This window comes from Poecile atricapillus, chromosome 3 (assembly GCF_030490865.1).
Source record: "Poecile atricapillus isolate bPoeAtr1 chromosome 3, bPoeAtr1.hap1, whole genome shotgun sequence".
Lineage (NCBI taxonomy): Eukaryota > Metazoa > Chordata > Aves > Passeriformes > Paridae > Poecile > Poecile atricapillus.
The window spans coordinates 34,566,957-34,586,652 of NC_081251.1; the positions used below are offsets into that span (position 1 = coordinate 34,566,957).

Below are 19,696 nucleotides of genomic sequence, written 5' to 3' on the forward strand. Positions count from 1 at the left end.
TCTCCAAGCTCCAACAAGAGTCACATGTGAGAGTTTCTCTGATAGGTTTGGCTATTCTCATGTCATGATCTTCGATTTTCTGTTTTTTAACTTGATGTGTTAACTTTGAAGTTAAAGTTAATTTCTGTGTATATAAGCTCAAATTATGATGTTTGTCTATGCAAAAGCTTTAAATTCCTCCAATTTGATGAGGAAGGAAATTCTTTCATTTGTTCATTTGCAAGTTTCCAATTCCCAGTGCTAAAAATCAGCAGAAGTAAATCCTCTTAGCACAACAGATTCAGAACACTAGAGAATTGAAAGTGGTTTTTGGTTTTGGGTAAGTGGTTAGGCCTAACAGTAGTGGGAGATAGTAGACCCTACAACTTATAGGTAATTTTCCTTTTTGGACTGCATTTATTGTTAGCTACTTCCTGTTTTTAAATGCTCCATGAATTATTTAACTCCTGGAGGAAAACTTACACAAGACTCGTTCTCATCATGTTAGGAATGAGGGAAAATCTGCTCTTTTATGTAAAAAAAGTACTGTGTTCTTGCTTGTTAAAGTGCTTCATTCACATTTATCAGGTACTATAGGTGTATTTGGAGTTCCTCTGTTTAGGCACTGAAATGTTGAAATTATCAATACAGCATTTTTTCAATATTAAGACTTACACAAGCATTTAAAGTAATAAGAACCTGAAAAGGTATTTTAATTTTTTTTTAAACTGGATTTTAGTTGGATTTTCTCCTAAAGCTTTTGCTCCATAGTAAAATGAAATGTCTTGTAACAAAAAGGAGCTGTTAGTAAAATTTATTACTTTTGCTATCCTTAAAGGGTGTGTGTTATTATATAGTATCTGTTAGAAACAATAATCATTTTTTGGTTTCCTAAAAGCAAGATTGTGTTTTCTTGTATTATGCTGAATTCAGAAATGTCAAAACATGAAAGTAGCTATGTTTTAATGAACATTAAGCTCCTAGCATAGGAAGAGCATTACTTTTCATAACTTGTTACTAATTTCTAACATGTTTCTAACTTCTTCAGGCAACACGTCCAGACATGATCAGAATTTTGTCAGCAGCCCTTCATGTAGTGCTGCGCAGGGATATGTCACTCAACCGAAGGCTTTATGCATGGCTTCTAGGTAGGTTTGTATTTCATTCCATGGGCCACTAAAAGTGGAGGAAGAATTGTATTTTCCTTACCAGTGTTTGCATTACTATGTAGAAGGAATCTTGGAAAAATGAAATACTCAATTTCTTTCATAAGAAAGGCACTTTCTCTCTCCACAGACATAGAAGATGAAGAGTGTCATCCTGGAACTCATTCCTGTCATATAAATTGTTGGTGCATTTTCCTCTAGCAGCAATTATGGGCCACATTCAGGGGCAGAGCCTGGTGTAGTAGGCTCATGGAAATAGGCACTCTGAAACTTTTTTCTCTAAAAAAATAGAATGGAGAAAGCAGAATAGGCATTATAGAGTGTAAATGTTAGAGCACAACAGTATAGAAGATATGAAAAGAATGCTGAAGAGTATTGATGTTACAGTTTGAGTATGCAAACTTTAAACTTAATTAGATCCTTGCATGATTGAATTAACAGATCACGAGTCACTTTTCAACACCCTTCTGGAGTGAAAGTTGAGCAATTGGGAATACAGTTCTACCAAAGGACATCAAGTCAATACAGTACAAATTAAATTTTTATACGAAATCAACATGTAGTAAGAAGAGGGTAGCACAGAATTGTAGCTATCAGAAGACTCTCAACTATTCAGGGAATAGTTAGAAGACCAAAAATTAGAAAATTAAAAAAAAAAATTACTCTTACTCAGTCTTGTTATTTTAAGGAAATGAAGCCTGTGGTCACATGAATCTGACTAGTTACTCTTTAAACCCATTTTGAAAGAAGTCAAAATCATGGAAGTTCCTATGTGTGTCCCCAAAATTGGAGACTGAATGGAGAGACATGAAGTGGCTTCTCTACTTGATGTGTTTTGCAGTCTGCTATTACCTGCTTTGTTTGATTTCTCAGCCCACCAGTAAGCATGTATGTGCTTCTCAGGCTGCCCAGGACCCTTCCCAGCAGCTCTTGCACCTTTCCCAGTTGATAGTTAAGAGGTCAGAGGCAGGTAACCTGTGGGTGACTGGGGAAAAAGGACATGAGTAGCAAAGGGTCTTGAGAGAGAACTAAAATTGTGAAGGGACAGAAGAAATCAGCAAGTGGTGTTGCATGAGGGGGTTGGTTGTGTTGCTGTAGGAGCTGCGGGGCTTTAGAAGTTAAATATATGAAATTTCTGGCTTCTTTGGTTAATCATTCCTCAAGACACTGACTTGCAAAGGATTAATCTTTTAAAGAAAGACCGTGAAGTGCAATGTTATGGTTCATACCTGCATTTTCACATTTGGGGTAGAAATAGTTTCAAGATGAAACAGTGCACTCATGTTTCATCTAAATTTGATGGATTAGATATGTCTTTTGCTATTATTGAAAAAGGTATTTTGTGTATTTAAAATATCATGCTGGTTTTTTTTAAGTTGTGGAACCTTCTTTTACAGCTATTTCATGAACATAGAGTCCACTGAAAGTCATACAGCTTCAGAGAATATCTTTACAGTGACTTCCAGGTCCTGTGTTGTGAACAGCTACTTCCTCTGTTTGTTATATATTGGGACAAACTTTCTGACAATATAGGATTTTAGCATTTTTTTCTTTGGGTGTTGTGCAGCTTTTCTATTACCATGATATCCTATTCCTAATATAAGACATTGCAGATGGAGATCAGTTATGTTGGAAGACTCTGAATTCAGTTGTTCTGTATGACATTATTTAATTCTGGTGTTTGCTATTCCTTCCTGTTGTTTTACAGCTAGAGGTGACCTATTAACATTCTCTATGAATAGAAATTTCATACATCTCCTTAAATCAGGTTATTATAACCATGGTTAACCAATTGATTTCTTTTTTTCTCTTCCTTAAGCCTATTATTTTGTGCAATTAAAAACTTACTGGGAAGAGAAACTTACAATAAAAAGGTCCATGTTTTTTATGTAATTTTGAATTTTAGATTTATTTTTGTTAGTGTGACTGATATTCTAAGTGCCTTAGTTATGTCAGTGTGTTTTGATGATCATCTCTATATATTTAAAACACTGAATTTTGTGTTCCAATTAATATTGAAATATTTTTATGTGACAGCTTGCATTTTTAAGGATTGTGGGTTTTGCAGTATTTGTGAAAATTTTTCTTTTATACAAGAAGTAATTGGTTGATAATATTGCATAAAACATAATTTTTTGGTTTGTGTACAAACTGTTTGTGTGAAAGTATAACTTAGTTTCCCATATTAAACTCTATAAAATCATCTTTTTCTTGCCAACATGACTTGGACTTCATATTGGTAAGTTATCAGTGCTACTGTGTTAATTTCTAGTTTAAAGACATTGGCAATATATTCTGTTAAACTAAAAATATTTATCTGCTTTGTCTTTTGTTTGCTTGAAGGTTTTGATAACAATGGTGCCCTTGTAGGACCCAGAAGTACAAGGCACAGCAATCCTGAGGAGCACGCCACTTATTATTTCAACACCTTCTCTAAGGAGATGTTAGTCCAGGTAGCTATAGAGTATTTTATTGGGGCACATATTTTTATAAACACATCCTGATCAAAGTTGCTGTAACTTTATCCTTTGACTTGCCAATGCAATGTGACAATGTAATCTTGTCTTTTTGAGATATTTGTGTCCTATTCTTCTAAAACTTTCTCAGTGGAAAAATGAAGACATGAAATAATGTGTTTCTCTAGAGTAGCAGAATGAACAGAAAAAATATTAGATTTCTTCCTCTCCTTCTCCACGATGAATGAAGCATATGTGGATGTTATTTGATAATGAACCCAGCACACTGGAGCCTGTTTTTTCATGAAACTGAATTGGAGAATTCTCTTCTGTAGATATGGAAACTCCTCTGTGTCTTGGGAATCAGAAAAAAAAATTATCAGGTGGCACTCCAAATCTGTGTTAAAAGGGTCTTTCTTCTTGCTAGAAAAAGGGAGCATCTTCTGCTCTCCGTTGGCAGCCAGGAATAGTTGAGAAAATTGGCAGTTAAACTAGTTTACCCTTAAAGCCTTGCTGTGTGAGCCGAGATCACTGATTCTAAGAACTGTGCTGCTTTTCTCGCAATAATTGAAATACAGATGTCTTTTAAACTGCTGTGAGTCTGATCTTGAAGTAGGGAAGACATTTTATCATTAAGGCAAATCGATAAGGTCAGGATTTTTCTGAGTCAAAGCTGTGATGCTGTGTGGGAATGAAAGTGGCAATTCTAACAGTAGTAGCTGACACAAGAATATGCAACTCATCCCAGTTCAAAGCTGACACCCAGCACAGATCTAGTGCCTTCAGTTTTGTCTGAAAGTGGTGAGATCTGCATTTCTACTGATGAGGCAGAGACCTCAGAATTCCAGTATTCCAGTAGCAAGTACCTCCTTGGCACTCTCTCACCCTTCTGCCTTCCTTAGCAGATGATTTCAGAAATTATTCAAATGTAAAGGAGAGGCTGAATGAGCCTGTACCTTATATTAAAAAACATGGTGAACTTTCAGCAACGTTTAGGCATGGTTAATGGTTATGGCCTTTTTAAATCTGTCCATCTTTCAAACTTTATCAGTGTCAATAAAGCCTTTGTCTGAAAGAGTATGTACATTAGAATCAGTGCCTTGCCTTTGCATAATACAAATGACATATGGCTTCTAACACCTTTTGCTGCCTCTTAAAAACTTTAAAAGCATTGCTCCTTTCTGCCTTCTTTAGCAGTCTCTGTATTTTGTTTTATCCAGTCAACTCATGTCTTACTCACAGATACAATGTACTGAAAATTCTGGCCTTCTAAAGGCATATGAAAATACTGAAGATTTTTCTTTTAAGATACTTACTGATAATACTTGGTTTGTAGCAGATAGCGAGGCCAAACTGGTTTTCATGGCTCTATTCTTTCTTCTCTCTTTTTTTTTCTCTTTCCTTCTTTGTCCTTTTGTTTGAAACTGTAAAACAAACTAGCTCAGACAGTCAAGTCAGCCAGGCAGAAAACTAAGCAAAATCTGTGATCATCTATCGCGTTGGAATTTTTTTAATTCTGCATCTCATTCCCTAACTTACTTTGGTATAGAAATTCAGTCTTCCCATTTATTTCAAAGTTGGCATTGCTATTTAGTCAAGAAAGCTTTCAACCTGATAAGTGAATATATCATAGGATAGATGGTGTTTTATTAAGCCCTTAATATCTACCTACTTTATCTTCTCAAATAGTTTGTTCATTAATACTCGTGTCTTCTCTTCTATTCTTAAGAAATATTGAGTTATCTTCTTACAATACTTTATTTTGATTTTAAATAAATATATGTTACCAAGTTCAGTTCCACAGAAATGTTCTCAAAGGCAAAGTTGTGGGAACTTAATCATGGGAGACTGAGCTGGAGTGAGATGAAATTGTGATCTCCACTACTGAGAATTTTCCCTTTATGTGCAGCTTTTATTGCTTTCTAGCTTTCTCTTTGTTTTCCTGATATGTTTTTTGCTCTTTTTAGGCAATGGTTGGAATATTACAAGTTAATGGACAGGGAGAAGAAAGCACATTAATGCAAGACTTAAAGCCTTTTCGAATTCTTATCAGTCTGCTGGATAAGCCTGAACTAGGTAATTTTCATTTACTCTTTCTAATTTGTTTCATGTGATTTTTCTTTGAAAAATTTTCTCTCTTTTTTATCAAATTGAAGAAGTTGTATGCTTAGTACTGGCAGATTAGCCAGATTTCTTAAATCTTCCAAGCTGTATCTACGTCTTGTATTTAATTTATTGCATTCATCAGATTTACCTTTTGGTAAATGCTATTTCTTGTACTTTCTACACAGGAAATAGTAAGTCAGAGTCATAGAGAGAACTAACTGTGTGTTGAAAGAAATGCAGACTGGATCTTTTTAATTTCTTTCATCAAATGACTTTTATAAATCTCAGCTATTGCAATTGGGAGTAACCTGCTCTTTCTTCTATTATACATGCAGAGATGATAGATATTAACAAGAAAACAGTTAATTTTTTTTCAGAAGAACTTATGCAGAGGAAGCAAGTTTTGGTTTTTTTTTTTGTTTTGTGGGTGATTTGTTGGGATTTCTTTATGGTTTTGTTTTTTTTTAATATTTCTTTCCCCTATTTAAAGTGTTTAAATGCCCTCTTCAGCAGACAAATGCTGAGGACTGTGGGACAAAAGTATTTACAATTAAGAATTGGATACCTTGCCTTTTTCTTTGAAATACAGTTTTGAAGGTGACTGAAAAAAAATAAAAATAATTTTTAAAATCTGTTATCAGATTTGAGGGTGAGATAATAAAACCATGAAAATACAATAATTAAAGAAAAGAATTGGTTAGGACAGAAGAACTGTAAGGAACAAAATGTTTGTTAGAAATTTGCCATCTTCCTTGTAATTTGTGATTTCTGGGGATCAGTCTAAATGTTCAGAGGCAATGTGTATGTTAAGACTTCATGAAGTAGCAAAGCTGTGAGGATTCTTTCAGCAAAATGAGATGGAATACACTAAAAGGATTTTTGCTTAACTGCATGAGCCTTCTCTTACTGAAGGCAGCTCAGTGAGGCTAGGAAACACATAAAAAAGTAAATGATATCTCAAGCAGGATTATTTTTTTAATTATTTTCAAAATAATTTGGGGTTTTTTTCTTCAGAATTGAGATTTAGCTCAAATCCAAAGGAGCTATTTTATAGAATCATAGAATGTTTGGTATGGGATACAGGCAGGGATACCTTCCACTAAACCAGATTTACAAAGCCCCATCCCACCTGGTCTTGAACATTATCAGGGATGGGACATCCATGACTTCTCTAGGCAGCCTGTTCCAGTGCCTCATTACCCTCTGGGTAAAGTGTTTTTCCCTATAATTCAATCTAAAGCTCTCTTCTTACAGTCCAAAACTGTTCCCCCTTGTCCTGTTACTATCTGCCTGCATAAAAAGTCTCTCTCCTTCTCTTTTCATAAGCCCCAAGTACTGAAAGGCTGTAATGGGGTCTTTCTGAAGCCTTCTCTTCTCCAGGATGAACAAGACCAGTTATCTCAGCCTATCTTCATAGCAGAGATGTTCCAGCCCACTTTGTGGCCCTCCTCTGGACTTGCTCCAGCAGGTCCATGTCCCTGTGCTGGGTATCAAAAAGATGGATGCAGTACTTCAGGTGGGGTTTCACATGAGCAGAAGAGAAGGTCAGAATCACCCCCCTTGGCCTGCTGGCCACATTTTTTCAATGCAGCCCAGGGTGTAGTTGGTTTTCTGGGCTCCTATTGCACACTTCCAAAAATACTTTCAAAAAGTACCCTGCAGACTACATCCTGAGCTAAAAAAAACCTGCTTCAAGTTAAAAGGATGATGCTCAAAATATTTTATCTTGTATTTGCATTTAAATATTTAAGTGTGTTGTCCATATGCTAACACCATGAGATAGCTTAGGGACAAGTTTTTCAAAGTGATTGACTGAAAGCCACCTCTGATCAAGAATCCCTGAAGTCCCTTTGCACGTTGCTGAGCTGAGCTAATAAAAAGGGAGTGTTGGCTTGAGCATGATCTGTACTACAGTGACTGCACAGCTTTTGAACTTGGTGTGTTTGTACCCAGCTGCTATTAAGCATGGGGCTAAAGAGCCCTGCCTGTGCTTTGTGTACTACTAGGCACTACAGTTGTGTCAGTGTTTCTGGAGTACAAGCAAACCGAACTTCATGACATTCAGGTAGTTTATGAGATTGAACCAGAAGAAATTTTGTGGTTTCAGTGACCAAAGCTAGCTAATGATTTCAGTAGCTTTCAGCTATGGACCGTTGGGCAGTGCTATAATGCAAGAGTGTGACTGCTGGTATTTCTCCCTAGGCCCTGCCATCCTAGAGGATGTATTGATTGAAGTGTTTCGAACATTATATACACAGTGCAAAGCAGAACTGGAGCTTCAGACAGAACCGTCTTTCAACAAAGATCATACACAGCTAAGCAGGTAAATAATGAGTATAAGGTATTTTGTATTAAATGATATATCTTTGTTGCTGGAACCATGACTGTGAAGCCTGTGGGACTGTGACATGTTTTCTTCATGATACGGGAGCTATGGGCATTAATTGCAACTTCTGTGTTCAGGGCAAAGGTGTGAAAGTGTTTGCTGTATTATTTCTATGTTTTTAATATTTAGCATATGTTATATTCTTTATCCATGACAAAAATGCTTGTTTGATTGATTGTGATATTCTTTATATCTGTGTTCTTAAAAAAAAATAGATCGATGAGTTTTCTCATAGTAGAAATATGAAGACTGCTGCAAGAGAACCAAGGAGTGGAATAGATACAGAGTTTCAATGTTTGAATTTAATATTCTGAAAAGGTGAAGAGGTGAGGGGTGTTCAAAGCTGAAGAGGGGAGCAAACAATAGTAGGAACAATTATGGTAAAAGCAGATCTATTAAAAATGTGGTTAAAAGACAAATATTAAAGAAAGGATAGAGGAGAAACCTAGCAACTGTGAAAAGACATTGGTATGAGCAGCCTGCCCATATCCTGAGCCCTTGAGCAACAGCTACTTGTAATGTTGAGAGGAGGATAATTTGTCAATGTTACTTGACAGTGGGTACATTCACAGCAATATAAGTTTACCTACTGTCAAGTAGTTATATAACTTGAAAAATAAGTATAAAAATATAAAATGTTTTTTATTTTCTTTCAGCAAGCTGAGAGAAAACAAGAAAACAGCAGAACTGATTAAAACTGCCAATCTTCTTTTCAATTCCTTTGAGCCTTATTATATGTGGGATTACATTGCTCGTTGGTTTGAAGAGTGTTGTAGGTAGGTGATAATATTTAATCTCTCTATGTGTAAAGTTGAAGTTAATTTTTGTTTCATATACTTCCTTCAAAGAAGTTAGTCTCATGACCTCATTTAGCCTGTAAGTATTTTTTTCCTCCCATTCCTGTAAGTTCAATCTTTTTGCCAGTTTTCATCAGATACGATTGTGGGTCTTAGCAGCGTGAGTTCTCACAAACTCAGTGTCTGGGTTAAATCAAAAGACAGAATTAGCCCCTCTACTGAAGGGGAGACTCCAGAGTGACCTTAAAGCTAGTTTTTGTTCTGTCTGGCCAGTACAGTATTACTCATTGTACAAGTTGCTTTTGGTAAAACTGACGGATTTGCCAGACACCTGGTGTATTGTCATTTGTCCTGCTCTTTCAGGGAAAACGAAGGGTGGGGATCCTGTGCATGACAAGGAGGGCTACAGGAGAAAATAGCAAACCATAAATCAAATTTAAAATTGAAAATATTAGCAGGAGGGAAGGGGGATGAAGGAAACACTAAAGAGTTTTTGCTGTGGCAAGGAGTAGATGATGTAGAGATGTCAAATGAAATTTGTAGAATTTTTTTTTTCATTGCTTATGGAATTTCTTGATAAAATATTAAGATACTTGGACATGAATTTGTCCAAGTATTTTAATGAGCCAACAGTGTGCTGTTAAAACTAAAGAAAACTATATCTTAGGCTACATTATGAGGACCATGGGCAGCAGATGAAAGGAAGTTATTTTTCCTTTCACTTAGTGTTTCTAAGGACAGACGTGGAATATTGTGTCCAGCTTTGGACACACCACCTGAGGAGAAGTGTTGAGAAACTGAAGAGACTCTAGCAGACAAACTGCTAAGCTGGTCAGTTATAGGACACTGGATTTAAGGTTGAGGTAGGTGAGTTTGGGTTAGCCTGGCAAAGAGGGAAATTGAATGGCACCCTATGATTTCCTGAAGGACATTTGCAAAGTTCACACAGCTATACTTTTTATAACAGCTGATGGAAAACAAAAGACAGCAACAAGTGCTCACTCAAGTGGTCAGGTTGGACTTTGAGAAAAGCTTTACTAAGAACATTGTGCAGCAGTGGAAGAGGTGGAACAGTGGAAGCCAGGAAGGCTATGGAGCTTTCTTGTGAGATTTCCAGAACTCTGCTAGACAAAACTGTGGACGAATTTATCTGGTGTTTTTAGCAGTCCTGCTCAGTGTGAGAGGTTGATCTAGATATCTGTGACTTGATTTTTGTGTGTTGGGCTGAATTGCTAACATAAGGAAAGTCATCTACAGCCAGCTAACATGCAGGTGAGTGTTTCACTACATATAAGTAATGTTACTGTCAGCATGAATACAAAATTGCCTTATAAAAAACTGAAATCTGGAAAATAGTTTTTGTTTGGTTTTTTTCTACATGAGCTCCTGTATTATCTAAGTTTTTGTCTTCTATGCTCAATTTTCTATAGCTTGAATTTCCTTATTTTACAGATGAAGACTGTTTTGCACCAAAAGGCTGGTTACTGCTTTTTCTGAAAGAGTGGCATGAGGCCAAATAAGCTACTTTACAGCAAAATGAGAAAATGCTTATTGGTTTATAGTGATTATCCCCAAAATATACAGCTTTGCATTAAGTTACAGAAATATGGTCAGTGTGAGGGGGCAGGGAAAATACTGTGAAACTCTATTTGAATTTTGCAGGAGGACTTTACATGCCAGACTTCAAACTGGGCCTGGAGGTGATAGTGAGCAATCTGAGTTACCTCTGACAAATTTCTGCTTGTTAGTGGATTTTTTGTTGGATATTGTTTCTTTGGTAAGAATTGCTTTATTCATTATTAACATTGGGATTCTGTATATTTATATTTATGGGCTGCAGAAATACTATATATACTTTATTAATTGCTTTTCCTGAAAATATATTGACATAAATTGACATTAAAAGAAATTTTTGGTTTATTTTATGATTCTTGATAGACTGGTTAGACATAACTGAAATGAGTTTTATGATGCTTATACCTGAAAATTTTAGTCTGTCCTCATTTTCTTTTCTGTGTATTCGTTGCAAGTATAGTCTTTTGTAGTTTGATATGCTAGTTTAAATGTGCAGCTTTCTTTTTAGGGTCTTTTAAATGTCATGATAAGATGTATCTTCTTTTTCTGTTGTCATTGCTTAATGTAGCAAAGACTGTTGGAACTGTTTTTTCTATAGCTGTCTTTCCTCAATTCTTTGCTTTCTCATTTCAAAGCCTACTAGAAGTATGAGAGTGCTGTGTCAGGTATGGCAATCAGCCTGTTCTTCCTTTAGTTCTTAACAACTTATCTTTCATTCTTAAACTTTTATCTTAAGATTAATAAAGTAATACTAGCATTCTTCAGCCTTCTTATGATATTTTTAATGTATTTGTTGTGTAATGAACAAGATGTACTAGTTGGAAAAAGAGCTAGATATATTTCTATTTGTTTGTTACCCAACTTTAAAGTTAATTTTGTAAATATTTTTAGTAAAGCATGTAATACTTTTCTTGGGTATTAAGATATTAATTTTCCTTTTTCAGTGTTCTATATGTTTAGAACACAGTTAAGCAAATGATACGTAGCTCTGTTACAGAAAGTAAATTTCAGGGTAGAATATGATGTGACAATTAACAAGTTTTTATTATTACTTTACTACTCCTATTATTAGGAGACTTACATTGAAATACAGACAGAACACTTGCCTCAGCTGTTGCTCAGGATGATTTCTGCATTGACAAGCCATCTTCCTACCTTGCACTTGTCTGAGCTTACTGACTCTCTCAGACTCTGCTCAAAGATCCTTAGTAAGGTTCAGCCTCCATTGCTCTCTGCTGGTACAGATGGTATTCTGCAGCTTCCTACTGGACACAACAACTCCATCAAAGAATGGGAAAATAAAAAGGTAACTTGTTAGGTTTTGCAGCATCTTGGGAAATTGCTTCTTATGTAGAAAAAGGAAATGGGCTTTCTAAGCCTGTGTTGAACACACAAGTTCAAGTCTTTGATTAAATTTAGATACCACAATATATGTGAAACTTGGGTAATCAAAATAACTTATAACTGTGGTAAAATTTCTTGATTCTTAAGGGTTTCTACCCAGATTTAATATTATACCAGTATAAATCACTTTGGAATCAGGGCCTAAGTTTAGTCGACTAAACTTTGTAATGTACTTCAAGAGTATGATGAAGTAAAATAACTGGACTGAAGATAATTCACCATTTTGGTAAGGCATCAGGCATATGTAAATTCTCCTCTCACCCAATTTGTGTGCATTGGTTTAATACCCATCACATATTTTACTGTCACTGTTAAGTTTTTAGAATAATTTATTAAAGAAATAAAATAAACCAGCCAGACACTATTTCTCGTTTAACTTTGTCCAGTTTGTTCTGTGCAGCCATAGCTCTGTGAGGTATGGTAAGTGACATGCCCTGAAATCTTTGTTTTCCAGCTGAAGAAACTTAAGGAACATCATAGAATAAATTAGGTTGGAAGTGACAGTTGCAGGGCACTGCTCAAAGCAGGGCTGATTTCAAAGTTACATTTTACTTTAAAGCTAGGTCATGTCACTCAGGATCATATTTTTCTTAACTTTGAATATTTCCAAGGATGAAGTTACCATGACTTCTCTGTACAGCTTGTTTGTTTGCACTGTTATTTAATCAGAATTTCCATTGTTGTAGCTTGTGTTGGTTGCCTTGTGTTCTTTCACTGTGGATTTCTGATCATATCTCCATCTTTCCAACTGCCTAATGGGAGCTCACAGAGAGCAATAAAGCCATCTTCACCCCCTCCACAACTTTTAGCATTCTTTTAAACTGAGTAAATCCAACTCTCTGAATATTCCTTCTATGTCCAGGAGCACTTGTGGTGACTTTCCATTGGGCATACTCAGTACATCAGAGTTTATTTTGTACTAATGAGTATAAAATTGGATGCAGTAGTCTGGTTGTGGACCTAAAACTGCTTCGCAGAAGGGACTAATTTTTTCCCTTGATTTGTGTTCCCCTTGTCAATTAAGACTCCAGCATCCTTTATTCAGGATCCTATCCTTATTCATTCTAGCTAATTGATACCTGCCTTGTTTTGTTCTTTTGGGATTTTGAGGGGGGTTTTTTGTTGCTTTTTTTTTTTTTTTTTTTTTTTTTAGTAAGGCCTGTTTTAACTGAATGATTCTACCCTTTGAACCTTCAGTGGCCTTCTGCTTCCAATTGCAGCTGTCTCATATGTGGCCATGGTTTCTCTTAAGAGACAGTGAAATGATTTTCCATGCTTCTAATCACTTCTAGACTGTTTTGTAAAATGAGGTCATCATTTATGTCTCTTCAAGCTTTTCAATACATAGCTCTCACTGTTTTCTGCCATAATACCTCAAGTTTCCATTCTTATTCCATCTCTGGTAAAAGAGGATGTTATTCAGTCTTCTTATTTATTAATGAAAAAGTTTTTAATATTATTACATAATGCACAAGTTCCGAATTTAGCACAGCTAGTGATTAGAGTCAAAACAAGTTCTGGGCCTGTTAGATTTCAGGCAACATCTGCCATTGCCAGTAAAATGCAGGATCAGAAGTGGGCACCTGCATTTAGGGCCACTGATTGATGCATTTCTGTTTCAGTTGTTTCCCTACCTCATGTTCTCACCAGGAAATAGAGACTATGCTACCAGTTACTAAGACTGTAGAGGGCTAGAGCAGGGCAAAAAGCCGCTGTGGGTGCTTTCTGAGTAAAAGCTGTTCATCTATTTATGCATATTCTGAACTGATAAGGAATTAAAACATATTCATGAAGAATTGTTATTGCAGCAACCTCTTTCTCATTTCGAGGCAATGATTTATTTTCTTTCTAGTTGCAAATGATTAGTAGTTTTTAAATGAAGAGTTTATATCTTTTTGTAATTATAACTTTGTATTTGACAGTTTATGATGCTGTATAAATTAATAATACCTATGCCTACGTATTTCAGCATTTTCATAATAGACGTGGTTATGATATGAAGAAAATGTTAAAACCAATAATATTTAAATATTTTTCTTGATAAACAATTTTCTTTTAACGTTAGCTTAGTCTGGCAGGCTTACAGAAACACCAAACACCATTTTGCATAAAATGTAATTGTATGAATACATTTAAAACTCTGGAATAAAATTGTTGCTTTCAAATGAAGACACTAGTAAATATTGTTTTGCTAAGACCTAAATAACCTATTTTGAACAGTCATTAAACTTTTATTTTACTCAGGTGCCATCAGTGTCACTTGAAAATCCTAATGATGTGTTTGAAGATGGTGAAAACCCTCCAAGCAGTCGATCATCAGAAAGTGGATTCACTGAGTTTGTACAATACCAGGCAGATACAACTGATGACATTGACAGAGCACTGAATGAAGGTCACGGTGCACCTGGCATCCCTATTGTTGGTAGCACATCCTCAGAGACTGAGACAGCATCAACCGTGGGTTCTGAGGAGACCATTGTACAGCCTCCTTCCATAATGACACAAGGGACAGCAACTCGTAGTGGGAAAACGATCCAAAAGACTGCAATGCAGTGCTGTTTGGAATATGTCCAACAGTTTTTAACCAGATTTATCAACCTGTATATCATTCAGAATAATTCCTTGTCTCAGCCCTTAGGGGCAGAGCTTCCAGTAGACCCCACTAGAGCGCAAGGACAGAGCACAAAATGGGACAGAGAATCACAAGATGATGCTAATGTGAAGAAAACAAACAAGAAGAAAACACCGAAAGAATACCTTCCTGCCTTTATTGCTGCTTGTCAGCTCTATCTTGAATGTTCGAGCTTTCCCGTTTACATTGCTGAAGGAAACCGTACTTCAGAATTACATCCTGGGAAGCCTGAAATTGGTAAGCTGCACTATCCTTTGTTCTTTGTTTTTAAAATAATTATTTTTCTGCCAAAAAAATTTAAAGTAATAGTATCATGCTTTATGTGTGTTGCTGTTTGCTGTTCCTCTCAGAAATCTAAGTTTTCTTCTGTGTCAATTGGTTTACATTTGGAAACTAAAGTATTTTCTTGTAGATTGTTAAGAATATTGCTGGTGTGGAATTCGGCAGTAATTAATACTGGGGTGAAAAATATAAATTATGCAAACTGAAGCCTGAGAGTAGAATCTAGATTGTTGAATCTTCCTCTTTACTGTATGGATCCACAATGTTTTCTGTGTCATATTTTGCAATAGCCACAGCTCACATCAAATTTGTTTTTAGCTTCCTTTTATCAATTTTGGTTTGATGTGCACATTGATCACTTTGGCAATACATGGACATGGTAAGCTATTATCCAAGAAAAATCATACCAGCTAAGAAATTTAATTAATTCTAGTTTGCTCCTATTAAAGGAACATTTCTTGCAAAATATTCTACTAGCTATAATTGCATTAAGAAACAAAATAAAAATGGTGATTTTGGTAAGGTACGGATGTGTTTCCATATAGATGAAACTATTCAGATACAGACATGATTAAAACAGTTATGGATTACTGTAAATTGTGACATTTTAGGATGAATAATCCTTTTTACAGTTTGTAAAGTCTTCAGTTTACATTTCCAACTTTGGATCCACTTCTGATCTGCAGTCTGAGAGTCGCTCCTTAAAATATTTTCGTGGTGGATATGCTTGGAGCATGCAAGAAATAGTAACACTAATTTTGGCTACTGTCACAGTCATCTCTGATCTTATTTTTTTCTAGGAAATGTCCTAGGTGCAGCATTTTGTTCTTATTTACAATTTTCAAATCAAGGCTAAGTGGTGGGTGGTGCTTGGAGATGAGTATTTTTTTTTTTGTTTTGGAAGCAAGCATGCCAATTTAACGTGACTGCTTTTGTTTCTGTGGTCTTTCAGATGTGTTGTTTATGTCTTCATTATAGCCAGGAGCAGACCATATATTTGACTTTGTAACATCCAGACATATAAAATATTTGTCAGTTGAAGGCAATTTGGTTATAGTTGTTTATTAGTTATGAGTATGACAGCTCCAAAGATCTGCTACCTTTTATGAAAGATCTATCTCAGAACATTTGTGCTTTTATAGCATGACCCTGAAAATGCTAGGTGTTTATTTATTTCTCCCAAACAGCCTACAAATGAGTGTTGTGTCCAAAGACTAAAATGTCAACTGTTTGCTTATTACATTTTGGGGCACATAGCACTTGATTATCACTGCCTTGTGCATTGTAGAGCAGAGAGCCTGTAGAGCTTGAGTAATAGGTGCCTTGTATGAGGGCAGTGCTTCTAGGAATCCTTTTCACTTTCATTAAATGTCTTGGATTTGTGTTTCTTGTTCATCATCTGAACATTCCTATTTGTGAGATATCATTTGAAGTCTATTAAACAGTGTAACTTTGAGGAATAAGCATAAATTGTAGGTGGGTAAAACCAACAGGAAGGATTTTGTTCCAAATGTGAACATCTGTTGTATAGAATGTAAGGGCAGATGAGAATAGTGCTGGGCCTACTTTCCATAACAGAGAATTGCACTGGAACAGAGAATGGAGGAAGATAGTTAGGATAATTCTCACACTACCCTATCTATTGTTAGGAGGATTTTGTAGTGCAGAAGAGGCTGTGTTTGAAGGGTTCCTAAATTTGGAACGTTTTTGAAGGGTTATTTTAATGATATGGCTCAATAGCTCTTAATTACTGGTCAGTCTGTTTATTTGAAGGAGACAAGTTAATCTGACATTTATGGAACATAATTGTACTTTTATTCAGCTGTATGCCTAATTTCATAGCTATCTTTAATTGAAAAAATTAAAATGGGAACTGAGTGAAGCTGAAAACAATGGTTATATCTGTAAACTCTAGAACACAATATGGAATTCTTAGGTATATTTAGACTCCAGTGGAGCTGTGGATATAAATTAGAAATTGCATCATTCTTCTCTTGAGTCTAAAAGAGTGCTATATTTGTACCTATTAAATAACACTTCTTCACTTGTGTCTGGTTCTAGATGCATTTGCCTTTTTACCTATGTGATCAGTAGAGTCCATTTGAAGTTTTAAGAGAAGTTACTTTGATATCTCTAAAATAAAAGGGTACAATATTCACTTCAAGAGTTGACTGTGAACTTTGGAGAAGGACATTTCCATTATCAACCCAGAGTATGGTTTGATAAAGTGAAAAGGGAGAAAACAACCACCTACAGTAAAAGCAGAATATGGTCTAATGGATTATAGTTCTGCACCCAAACCATCAATTTTCACAAAGAGTTCTATTTTTAAAGAATTGCCAGGCAAAGCTATTTTTGTCAATTGAAAATTAGTCTGCATATATATTATTTTATATAATATAATATATCATCCTAGGTGGTATAAAATATATTACAGAATTATTCCAGACTCCTGTCTAGAGTGTTAAGATTTAATTGCTGGTGAAGAATTTTGTGAAGAGGAAAAGTAGATGAAAGGATGTGCTAACTACTAGAGGTTCCATTTTTCCTAAAGCAGGAAATCATCTGAATGCATTTCCATAAAATTTTTCTCTTCCTTGTTAAAATTTTTCTATTCCTTTTTGGTTACTAATTGTTTGAAGTGAGACAGTATTGCATTCTTAATTGGATTATTTTAAAGATACATCAGGAAGTATCTTTGTCTCGCATACATTTTCCTAAACCCGTACAATGGGAAGATTGAAATATGAAGGGGCAATTGCACCTATAATTATGGAATACAAGAGGAAAATTCCATAATATTTAGATTGTTAAATAAATGTATAATCTGTGATTTGTATTTCAGACTGTGAACAAGTACAGCCTCCACTGTGGCTACAGACTTTAATGAATGCTTGCAGACAGGCAAGCGATTTCAGTGTTCAGGGTGTTACTATTTCCCTTGTGATGGACTTGGTTGGACTGACTCAATCTGTTGCTCTTGTCACTGGAGAAAATCTGAACAGTGTGGAAACTGCTCAGCCTCTTAGTCCTAACCAGGGAAGAGTGGCTGTCGTCATCAGACCTCCTCTTACACAAGGCAATCTGAGATACATGGCTGAAAAGACAGATTTCTTCAAGGTTAGATGCAGTATCTCATTGCTGTTTTCTTTAGGCTTTTTTCTGTCTGGTGAAGAATAAGTCTTGGCCCTTTTACCATGCTTGATATGGTAAACTGAATTTTCTTGCTGAATATTTTTATAACAGTTGTAACATGTGTTAGAATCTAAATAAAATACACCGTAAGATTTCCTGCTGTGATTCTCGTACTGACCACTTGTTTGGAAATACTTGTTTAAATGAATATTTTAAAGATCTAAACAAAACCTGATTAAATAACAGCATTAATCAGCAAAGATATGAAATTTAGACATGTATAATGTAGTACTCTGGTAAACAATCTTTGCATTTATGTAATTTATGTAAGAAACCTTTTGCAGAAGATAATCAGCAGCAGGGTATATTATGTAGTAAATTGTGTTTCAAAGAAATTTTTTTTCTGTTCTGACTCCTTAACAGGAGTTAACAGGAATTTTTTAGTAAGTTATTGCAATGTTTCAAACAGTTCCTTCTATTAATACAAAAGGAACCATTTTAGCAATTGCCTCTTGGTCATAGGGTGTCATCAGATGTGATGTCTCCCATTGTTGCATAGAGCAAAACAAGGCATGATAGTCATTCACTTGTCTATTGCAACTTTTCTTTTCATGTACAAAGCATATAGCTTTAACTCTTTGGGACCAGCTGGGTGATGGAACTCCTCAGCATCATCAGAAGAGTGTGGAGCTCTTTTACCAGCTGCACAACCTCGTCCCATCTTCCAGCATTTGTGAAGATGTTATTAGTCAGCAGCTGACTCACAGAGACAAGGCAAGTTGTTCATGTATTTACTTAAAGATGAGTAAAGAATATACAGAAATATATTTAGAAAAAGGACTTGGTCCCTCAGAGGAGGGTACAAATAACTTCAATATTGAAAAAAGCATTGCCTTACATTGTTTCAAATGTTATTTTAGGTCTGTAATGAGCCTCTAGTTTCATGCTAGTCAAAGGAGGGTTCAACAGACTTATGCAGGAGACTTTATCTCTTATGAAAGTCATGTGATGCTTCCCAATACTTAAGCATGTGCTTAGTGTTTATTGTTGTTAGTAGGAGTTCTTGTCATGACAGGTACTTTACTTATTTTTTTTCCTCACCTAGAAATTTATTTCACATAGAGGCTGTCAATTTGACATTCGAGTTGAGGCCTTTGTAATGCCTTAAATTTTAGATATATGAGATTTTCACAGCCCCAACAGTATGAATGTAGGGAACTGCTTGCTTACATGCTCTAGCAACTCATGGTTGTGTGTCTTCAGGAGCACTTACCTTTTTGCGATTCTACTGGAGTTACCAGGTCAACGAGAGTAATGTGAGCCAGTCTGTCAATCAGTGCAGTTCATAGTTTGCCATATTGCTAAAATTGGTGAGGATTTTTAGTGTCACTTAGGTTGGTCTGTAAACTGCTGTGACTGTGGATGTAGAACATGTTCATTTCTGCCTACCTTTCTGAGAAAACAGTAATTTCTTACATCTTCACAGCATGGATTGAAAGTACTTACATGGAGTCATATCAATGTGTTTGGGAACTGGTATTTTCACCGTCTCCAATAACTGTCAGCAAATTATTTTGTGTAGCTGCATACATTTTGCAGCAGAATTGTGGATTATTTTTCTGTTAGAAGCATTTTTTTCATAAATACAAGTGATGTTTGCTTTACTTTCTAGAATGCTGCTGTCTCTTTTGAGTTTTGTTTTTGGCATGGAGAGGTTGTCTGTTTTATTTGTAGTTTGTTTAACATGAACTGTTTGGCTTTTATGGAATTTTCATAGC

General features: G+C 35.6%; 1 protein-coding gene across 10 annotated transcripts in view; it reads left to right on the forward strand.

The window, feature by feature from the left end:
* Positions 1-19,696, forward strand: part of DOP1A (DOP1 leucine zipper like protein A) — a 59,675-nt gene that overhangs the window by 17,189 nt on the left and 22,790 nt on the right. For 4 of the 10 annotated variants that reach the window (XM_058834488.1, XM_058834493.1, XM_058834487.1 and 1 more), the window contains exons 7-18: positions 1,028-1,127; positions 1,276-1,326; positions 3,489-3,598; positions 5,569-5,677; positions 7,910-8,030; positions 8,750-8,869; positions 10,553-10,667; positions 11,101-11,130; positions 11,538-11,771; positions 14,114-14,738; positions 17,629-17,903; positions 18,540-18,696. In XM_058834488.1, coding sequence (XP_058690471.1) covers positions 1,028-1,127; positions 1,276-1,326; positions 3,489-3,598; positions 5,569-5,677; positions 7,910-8,030; positions 8,750-8,869; positions 10,553-10,667; positions 11,101-11,130; positions 11,538-11,771; positions 14,114-14,738; positions 17,629-17,903; positions 18,540-18,696 — 2,047 coding nt within the window. Of the gene's footprint in view, positions 1-1,027; positions 1,128-1,275; positions 1,327-3,203; positions 3,385-3,488; positions 3,599-5,568; positions 5,678-7,909; positions 8,031-8,749; positions 8,870-10,552; positions 10,668-11,100; positions 11,131-11,537; positions 11,772-14,113; positions 14,739-17,628; positions 17,904-18,539; positions 18,697-19,696 lie in introns of those variants that run through there. The other 6 variants (XM_058834490.1, XM_058834495.1, XM_058834492.1 and 3 more) reach the window with 4 other exon arrangements.